At 32.8% G+C, this 9870-nt stretch overlaps 1 protein-coding gene across 1 annotated transcript; it reads left to right on the top strand.

The window, feature by feature from the left end:
* The first annotated feature begins 211 nt into the window (after window positions 1–211).
* Window positions 212–9659, top strand: LOC134253264 (pre-mRNA-processing factor 19-like). The gene is made up of 17 exons (XM_062735778.1): window positions 212–308; window positions 712–861; window positions 996–1072; window positions 1709–1766; window positions 5340–5423; window positions 5746–5813; window positions 5900–5980; window positions 6086–6127; window positions 6257–6331; window positions 6448–6523; window positions 6635–6744; window positions 6997–7152; window positions 7415–7484; window positions 7692–7847; window positions 8203–8303; window positions 8473–8534; window positions 8975–9659. Exons 1-17 carry the CDS (start codon window positions 290–292, stop codon window positions 9117–9119), a joined length of 1530 nt encoding a protein of 509 aa, XP_062591762.1. The 5' UTR covers window positions 212–289; the 3' UTR covers window positions 9120–9659.
* Window positions 9660–9870: the final 211 nt, after the last annotated feature.

Here is a 9870-nt window from a genome sequence, read left to right as displayed (position 1 = left end):
CTTATTTATATACAGTATTTTTTTTATTTTAGTATTTTTTTTTCATTTCAACATAAAATTTTTACATGCATCCTAGGATATTGTTAGTACACCTTCTTTGAACTACTTGCCTAAACATTTTTTGTATTCGTATTTTTCCAATATGGCAATAAAATAAATATGTAAGACAATTTGGTAGGGGAACTACAAGCTAGGGTATGATTTTGTCCCCATGGGTACAAAACGGAAATATTATGCCCGTTTAGAATATTCCGTTTCCCACAATATTTGATCACGTGACCCATCCAAAATGGCGCTGTGCTGTGCAAGTAAGTATTTGAAAAAAGAAGTCGTTATATTTTCCCCAATTTATGTATTATCTCTTCATTTTGCAATTTGATTTATATTGAATTTATTCTGTGTTTCAAAATTAAAGTGATGAAAAAGTATTGTTAAATGCCTTTGTACAAAACTAGGTGACATAAAGCCGGTGTAGAGACAGCGTGGTTTTGTTAGTAAACTTTTTCATATTAGACAGAAACATAAATAAATTTTTATGTCTCTGATATTAAATAAAGGTTAAATAAATTTGTTACGTTTAAATAAATAAATGAAATGTTCTAATTGCTCTTTGATTCCTGCTTGTATTTGAACCATTTTTTGATTGGTATTGTGCATCTTCCAGGATTAAAGGAATTTTTTCTTGGTAAATCTTAGTATTATTTTTAACAGTTAGTAATGATGTTCCTGAGCAACCAGTTATATCACCTGTATCTGGACACATCTATGAGCGACGTCTCATAGAAAAGTACATCAAAGAAAATGGCTCTGATCCAATGAATGGAGAGAAACTGGGAATAGAAATGCTTGTTGAAGTCAAAGGTTTGTGAATATATCAAGTTAATCCTTAGAATGGAACAGTTAGAACTGTTAAATAAATGGCAATTTACCAATAATAGAAAATACGCATAACCAGAAAAAATGTTTTTTTCTAATATCAAGTATTTCCATTTTAGCATCTCCACTGGTAAAACCTAGACCACCCTCTGCGACAAGTATTCCTGCCATACTCAAAGCACTGCAAGATGAATGGGTATATGCTTATTATCTAAAGTATTGTTAGATTTTTATTTTTTTTCTGCTTATCTCAATGAAGTTTGGGAAGGTTATGTTATACCCTCAGCATTGGTGTCAGGTTCCCTTGTTAAAGTTGACCAGGTGAAAGAGGTTTATTACAAATGTTACAGGAAGGGAGAAAATGTATGACTGGCCACGGGCAATCAAGCCTGGCTGACCGCCACATTCCTCCCTCCTTAAAGGTTTTTGGTCCCTCAAAGACCTCAAACCAGGCTCATCCCTGGCAAGCCTTTCACCTTTCGTTTCCTGGTCACAGCACCCATTCTGTAACTGGAAGAGAGAAAATGTATGGCTGGACCGGGAATCAAACCCAGGACCCCTGCATCTCCAGTCAGGTGCTCTACCGACTGAGCTATCCGGCCACCGGCAATCAAGCCCGGCAGACCGCCACACAAAAAAAAAGTTTTAAAACAATCTATTCCCAAGTCTATCACTCCAAAATTCATGACTGATGTTGATCATTAGTTTAGAATGGGACTTTGCCTTACATTAGATTCATTGAGATGAATTCAGTAATCTTTGATTTAAACTGATAACTTAAGTTTCATAAATGTTTCCAAGATTCAAATATCAGAATTGCTTGAATTTTTAGGATGCTGTAATGTTACACAGCTTTACACTGCGACAACAGCTACAGACAGCTAGACAAGGTAAGCCTGACAATTACTCTATGGTAAAAGTCTGTTTTGTTAAAAAATGCAAGAAGTATTACATCATTTATATGAACAGGATGAAAAGTCTTTTTATGGCGTCGAGCTTTAGCTCGGCGCACATATAGCTATGATGAAATATCTCTGACTGTTCACGGCTTTCTTCATGCGCCAAATGATATAGTACTCGAACCAAGACCTTCATGTATCTGGCGTAGGAATATACATGCCACTTTTTGCGTTTATTCCATAAATTGCTAGAAAATCATACAATTTCAACAGTCCTATACATAGTTGACAACTCACTCACTTTCGTCGGGTTACTTTTCGACCCTTAACCTGATTATTTTTTATGACACGGCGAGTCATGCTTATCGCCCGAATCCCTGATTTCCGGATTTGGTTCGTAAATTAGGTTGTATTTTTAACTTCCAGTTACAACCCAAGCTTGATCTACATAAACAAACCCGTTGGCTATGTGGTTCAGTAGGCCAGTAAATTATCGGTGGAGGTGTAAACAATTAACTGGAATTGTTTTGACAAATCAAAATTTAAAATGGCTTCCGATAGAACAAGATTATTATCAAGACCAGCAGAAACAAATTGAACAAAGAGAAAGAGAAACAATATATATGTACATGTCAAGGAATCTTGGAAAACAACTTTCATCACATAAAATAGTGTTTGGAAACAGTGTAGGTCTTACTGTACATTTAGTACACATTACACTGGTTAATTAAATTAATTAGGCCTAATTATGAGAGAGGAAAAGTAATTTCAAATCCTCTAAAGTTGGAATTACTTTCAAATTTAGCACCAAGGACCTATATATAAACAATATATATATTAGTATATACATGATACAGGTCCCTGTTAGCACAAACCGAAAAGGCTTTTTTTTTTTTAAATGCAGACTTACCATAATTCAGGTCAATGCTGGACAATGAAACCAATGTTCTTATTTAACATGTCAATTTAATCAATAATTTTTCATCATTGTAAGTAAATAATTCAGTAATGCTTTTTTTGAATAGAATTATCAATACATGTACACAAATGACCAAATTTTTACATCTTGGGTGTTGGTAAGTATGGTCCTAATACTCTTTTACCAGGGTACTGACTAGTGACTACACATTAAAACCTGTTCTCAAGCTGTTCAGTTGGACCATATGAATTGAATGCTTTTATTTCATAAATATTTTATCTAGATATACATGTACAACTAAGCTATATAATTATTTCACGGTATCACTGCCATATCTAAAGCGCGGCGCCATTGTGGCCCTTCAGGCCTTTGATTTTTTTTTAAAATAATAACTTTTTATACGCCCGTCTTAAGACGGGACGTATTATGTTATAGGCTTCGTGTCCGTCCGTCTGTCTGTCTGTCCGTCTGTTAGCTTTTCTCGTGTCCGGCTCATAACTTGAATACTATAAGGCCTAGAGTTATCAAACTTTGTCAGCTGATACATCTTGGGTAGAAGGTGTGTCGCGCACAAAAAGTAGGTCGCTCTGACCTATAATTAAAAAGTTATAGCCAAATATGGAAAAATCCTGTCCGGTTCATAACTAGAAAACTATTAGACTTAGAATCATCAAACTTGGCCAGTTTATGCATCTTAGGTAGAAGGTGTGTCGCGACCTATTTCAAGGTCACTGTGACCTTTAATTTAAGTGGAATTTTTAAAAAGAAATGTCTTTTTTTCTATTCATTTACACATTCAAAAAAATGTAAAACTATTGCACTAACCTTATTAGAAAAATGTTAAATTAAGAAAATACTTATTTTTTTAGCATATATACTTGACAGCAATCTATAACAAATGTAATGGCCGGTTTACACTATGCATCTTGACACATGCATCTTGGATGCATGTGTCAAGATTCACAGTGTAATAGCCCCTTGTTTCAAATTAAATTGGTGTTGCATCTTGAATGATCGAATAGAACTTGTTCTATTCCATGCTTCAAGATGCATGGAACTGACCAATGAAAAGAAAGGTCAGAGTTGATATTGAATCATAAGCCTTATTTTCCTTCATATAATTGCAAAAATAGTTTCCCAAGATACACAAAAAAAGAAAATACTGATTAAAACTACAATTAAAAAAACTAATTTGATTATTATAATATAGAGGGGGTTTTGTTTTGGAATAATTATAAATTATATCTTCCAAGAATTATCATAAAAAGGAAATTAAGAATGATATGTTCAGCTAAAATAAATAAGGAAATGAAATTTGAAGATATTTTAATTTTTTTAAGAATATAAATTTCATCTTTACAAAGTATTCTAAAGATGCATGCATCAAGACACATAGTGTAAATAAGAGGATGCATGATTCAAAATTGAAGCATGAGTTTAGATGCATGTGTCAAGATGCATAGTGTAAACCGGCCTTTTTTAGAGAAATTCCACCACTCCCATGAGTCTAATTATCAAGCACTGGTCAAGAAGAATTTTGATAACAGAAAATTGCATGTCAAATTAGAGAGAGAAATTAATGAGTTTAGTGTGAGGAGTAGCTGTAAGAGCATCAGTGCTATCTATATCCCTTGAGTATTGGGCCAAATGGGTAAGCCTTTTGGATTAAAAATAGCTCTTCTTGGATAGCCAAAGTTTTAAAATGAATTTGATGAGAAGTAATTAAAACTAATTTGATATTGCATATTAAACTATTACATAATATTGTGAACTTAAAAATTAATTTTATGGGGGTAGGGGTTGAATCTGCATGTCCATGTGAATTGCATATTAACAATTAACTGTCTGACATTAAATCTAAAAAAAAAATATCATTGATGTTTTATACGTTTTAAAAATGTTTTATGGTAGATAGTGCAGATCCAATAATCTTTTGGGAGTAATGAGTAGACAAGCATCCAGCTAAAGATTAATTAATGTGTTCAATGTAGGAAGGCTAGCTGCATGTCTCTTTCATTACTTCAGAGCATGCTCTTAATTGTCTCCTTCGGGAATTAGACAGAAGAACTGTTGGTCAGTTTATATTTGATGGCCAGCCTTTTATTTCCAAAATTAATTAGGTATAGATTAAGTTGTGAAAATTAATTTGATATTGTTTAACATGATAGGCATTTGGCAAGGTATAGAAATCTCTGAATGATGCAATATTTGTTATAATTAATGCCTACACCACATGAGATGGATAAACAAATTTTTTAAGGTGTGTAAAAATCATTGAAATCTTAAAATCAAGGTTGACATGATTTTCCTGCACTTTTAACTGTTTAAGATACATTATAATTGTAATTTTTTGACGGGCGTATCATGCTGTGGCGTGGCACTTTATTTAAATCCATTGTATGGTTCAGTACATGCTTTTCCTTGGAATTTATAAACTAGCAATTTATTTTCTTGAAATGTAAAATTGAAGAATGACCAAAAGCAGTACAGGATTTTAACATATTTTATAAACACAGAAATGTAAACAAAAGACGGTGTGAGAATGATTTGTCAAGGAAAATTTTGATTTTTTTTTTTTAAATACCTTGAAATTTAAAAATTGGATTTAAGAATATTTCATGCTTTGATTTGACTTTTTCATACAGAATTGTCCCATGCTCTTTATCAACACGATGCTGCTTGTCGTGTGATAGCTCGTCTCACCAAAGAAGTCACAGCTGCTAGAGAAGGTAAGAGTATACTATCAAAAGACATTACCATTTTCCGTTGTCAAAGGGAATATACATAGTAAAAATTTGCTTCAAGAATAGAAAAAAAAAGATGTGTGGCACCAATTGATATGCTTGTAACAATGTAAATATAAGGTCTTCTGCCAAAAATAATTCACAAATACCTTCAAAAAGTAGATAATTTTTCAACTGGGTGTAATACCTCCCTCCTTCACAGTCTATGGCAACCTCCAAAAATTCTCATAATAAAAAGATGTACCCTGAAGATTAAGGTATTACATGATTGTAGTTGACTAAAACTCCACTTGTTTCCTACTTACAGCGTTGGCAACCCTCAAGCCCCAGGCTGGGATCACTGCTGGTGCCTACGCTGCCCCAGCTCCACAACCAGTAAGTTCTGATAAAACCCAAGCAGGTTATGTGTATGTATTATTGTAGACATGATTGGAATGACAGAATTTTAAAATTATTTTTAGACTTATGGTGCAGAAGCTGGACCAGAGTCAGCCATTCAACCAATGGAGGAGACTGGCATGAGTGATGAAGTGCTCCAAAAGGTAGAGATTGATAGATTTAGATATAAATTTATTATTAAATAAAATGAGTATTGAAAATAACATATGTGAAATATTTTTTGGTCTTGATGATATTTCTTTTTGTAGTTACAAGACAAAGCCACACTTCTTACAGCAGAAAGGAAAAAGGTGAGAGTATATTGTTATCTTGCTCGAAAAGCATACTGTAATCACATAGAAATTAAAAATTCTTAATACTCACAAGACAGTACAGAACAGTAAATCACTAGACTAACTATGGATTTCAATCTGTTGTAGAGAGGTAAAACTGTACCAGAAGGGCTTGCAACAACAGAAGACATTAAATCTTTCAAACAGCTGGCGTCTCACACTGTAAGTTACACTATTTACTTACATGTACATTTACTCAATGATGATGTAAATTTCAGTTGATGAAAAATAAAAGAAATGAACAAATTGTAATAATTGTGTTTTTTCTTTACAAATAGGGACTTCACAGTGCTAGTGTTCCTGGAATTCTGGCTTTGGATATCTGTTTGAAGGACACCTCCAAAATTGTTACAGGTAAGAAATTTCCCAGATAATAATTTGTATTGATATAAAATTCAGGTTGAAGTAAAATCTTTCTTTGAAGTGATTGAAAACTAGATGTGTAGAGGTGTTTGTTATTTGTAGGTGGTAATGATAAAAATGCCGTGGTATTTAACAAGGACACAGAGCAGGTCATGGCCATTCTCAAAGGTCATACAAAGAAGGTCACAAGTGTTATTTATCATCCAGAAGATGTAAGTAAACAAAAACTGTGATATATTTAGAATCATACTGTTGGATAAGAATTGCAGGTTAAGATTCAGGAATGATAACCAATTTATATCTGAAACTGATAAAACTGCTATAAATGCATTTATGATTTTTAAATTAATCCCTCTTGATAGGTTAAGATTTTGCATATCATTTAAAAATATTTATTTTTTCTTCTTGGCCTCTGATTCTGTGATGAGTAATTTTTGTACAGATATTTTGATTCTGATTTACAGGAACTTGTCTTTACCGCCTCCCCTGATGCCACGATCCGTGTCTGGGGGGTAGAGACCGCCCAGTGTGGTCAGGTGATCAGAGCTCACGATGCCCCTGTCACAGGAATCAGTCTGCACGCTACAGGAGATTACCTTCTCAGCTCCTCCACAGACATGGTTAGTCACTTTGTATTAATTTCTAATTAAAGTTAATGAAACTGAAAGCAATATTTTAGTGATATATATTAGAAAAGAGCTTGTCTAACTGTGCACAATCATGGAGAGTCCATAACTTTGTCAGGGAGAAAAATTAGTGCATGCTAATATTAACTTGATTTAATTGTTGTTAATGCACCCTATTTCCATATTACAATCATTTTGATCCATGCAGTTTTGATAATTTTTTAAAAAATAATACATGTATTCTAATTTTAAATAGCATTGGGCCTTCTCGGACATAAGACAAGGACGAGTTTTAACCAAAGTTAGTGATCCATCATCTCAGCATGGTAGGTTTTATATTCCATGTATATATGTATATACATGTATGTATATATATGAGATAGACTCTACTACTGGCAAATATATTTTAAAAATCTGATGAATCATCATTCTGAATGTCTTTTTCAACAAAAATTAGAATTTATCATATTTAATACTCCTTTTACATCTCAATGTTTACAAATGATGATTAAGATTAATTTTTTTTTCTCCAGCTCTCACATGTGCCCAGTTTCACCCTGATGGTCTTATTTTCGGAACTGGAACTGAGGACTCTATGATCAAGATTTGGGATTTGAAAGGCAGACTTAATGTAGCTAACTTCCCAGGTCACCAAGGACCCATTACCAGCATCGCCTTCTCTGAAAATGGTTTGTTTTATAAATATATGATCACTACTTCAAAGAAAATAATGGGGAAAATTTATTGGGAGTAAAGCCTCAATTTTTTGAGTAAGTCTAGAGATGGTTTATATAACATTTTGAGTTTGTGTAGAGATGGTAATAGCTGTTTTACTCAGAATAAGAAACTGCATTACTCATAAAGTATTCAGTATTAAAGATTTTCACCCAAGGTTTATTTGGCTGCTTTTGCCCTTGTCACAAGTGGACAAATTAAAGGGTGGTAAAATCAAAGAATGAAATCTTTTACACAATTATGTGTTCACTTTGGGTGAATTTAAATCAGGGCAGTGAAGCTAACCTGATGTGGTCCTTCTTGTTTTAGGTTACTACTTGGCTACTTCAGCTGAGGATTCAGTCGTGAAACTGTGGGATCTGAGGAAATTGAAGAATTTCAAGACTCTTCAACTGACAGACAAATATGAGGTAGGCATAGATAAATTCAAATACAAAATTATAAATACTTCAATATATTTGAAAACTTTTAATATTGTTGTCATACAGTTGTCTTTTAAGTACTTCATATTGAGAGAAGGACATTAATTTTGCAAGCAATTCATTATCCACTGTTTAATGTATAAATCCTTTGTTTTAGGTGAGGTCCCTCTCCTTTGACCAGAGTGGAACATATCTGAGTGTGGCTGGATCAGATGTCAGGTATGGATAAGACATTTTTATGAGTACACTGTACAATCAAATTTATAGGTCCTTTGATATCACTTTTCATCAAATACCTATCTGATACTTTTGATTTCCCAAAGTTTGAAGGACATTTCTGTAAAGCACTTTGGTTTATCCATCTCTAAGACTTGTGATGTTTTAGAATTTTTAAAAATATTTATATACATCTATTGAAGATATATCTTTAAATTAATTGCTTCATCCTTTGTGGTATTAAGAAAATGCCAGTGATAGATAATACTTTAAAAAACACGTAAGAAATAGCTTCACCTTGAATTTTATCACCAGAACACAGATTGGAATGCATGTTATCATTGTTGAGATAATGAGAAGCCATCGACGTTTTGTAAATGTTAGTTTTTGTTGCATCAAAATTTTTATGGATCATTACATGTTTGAATTTTTATACGAAATAGGGTGTACCTCTGCAAGCAGTGGCAGGAGTTGATTTCCTTCAATGACCATACAGCCATGGCCACAGGAGTAAGATTCGGACACAATGCCACATTTGTTGCATCAGCAAGCATGGATAGATCTGTCAAATTCTTTGGAATGTCCTGAGTGGAATAAAAGTCTGTAGAAATTCATAGAATCAAGCTGAGACATTTTAATGATTTTGTATTAACCTTGTCCTTCATGTATGTATATGTGATGAGGCATTTGTACATTTTGTTTTTAATGTAGAAAATTAATAAATTTGATGGTATTGTAACTATTAAGTGAAATGACCAGATTGCTGTTTCTTCATTAAAACAGAAAAGAAATGTTAAAATAATTGTTTTCTATGTACATTTATCATAATCTTTGGAGTAAATTTTGCTCTCTAAATTTTTATTGTGTACAGCTTTGCATTTGCTCATAGTTTTTTTTCACAGCATCACCAACATATCGAATTTACCATTACCTGTTCATTTTCATTTACCAATAATCATTATTATTAAAGTGGTTCACTTCAGTGTAAATCCGATGATTGTTTCATTTTTGTGTAAACAGCTAAAATTGCAGTAAAAAATAAAGCTGTACAAAGTGATTGTAGCAACTCATTTAAAATATCAGTTCAAATGGAATTGTGCTTTTTCTGGAAATAAAAATAGAACAGAACTGCTCTTAACTCTCTTTATTCTACTTAATTTTTTTCAATCAATAAAGTTTGATTATTAAAAGTATATAGGAGGGGCATTTCAAAAGTTCTGAGAATTGTTTCATAAAAAAATAACCATTTCACATAAAATGTTGAGTTTTACTTCATTGGAAAGATCAGAAAAATATACACATATTGTGATGTCACTTTATAATATGTATGACGTAATAA

This window comes from Saccostrea cucullata, unplaced genomic scaffold (genome assembly GCF_032062105.1).
Source record: "Saccostrea cucullata isolate Sc308-1 unplaced genomic scaffold, CSIRO_AGI_Scuc_v1 ctg28, whole genome shotgun sequence".
Taxonomy (NCBI): domain Eukaryota; kingdom Metazoa; phylum Mollusca; class Bivalvia; order Ostreida; family Ostreidae; genus Saccostrea; species Saccostrea cuccullata.
The sequence above is the reverse complement of the archived record's forward strand: the minus strand, read 5'-3'. Positions and strand labels throughout refer to the sequence as shown.

Excerpts from the sequence above, each read along its gene's own strand:
- LOC134253264 (XM_062735778.1), top strand. Across the intron at positions 5,424-5,745 it reads AGTCACAGCTGCTAGAGAAG|CGTTGGCAACCCTCAAGCCC; the intron begins GTAAGAGTATAC and ends TCCTACTTACAG. Across the intron at positions 7,153-7,414 it reads TCAGCTCCTCCACAGACATG|CATTGGGCCTTCTCGGACAT; the intron begins GTTAGTCACTTT and ends AATTTTAAATAG.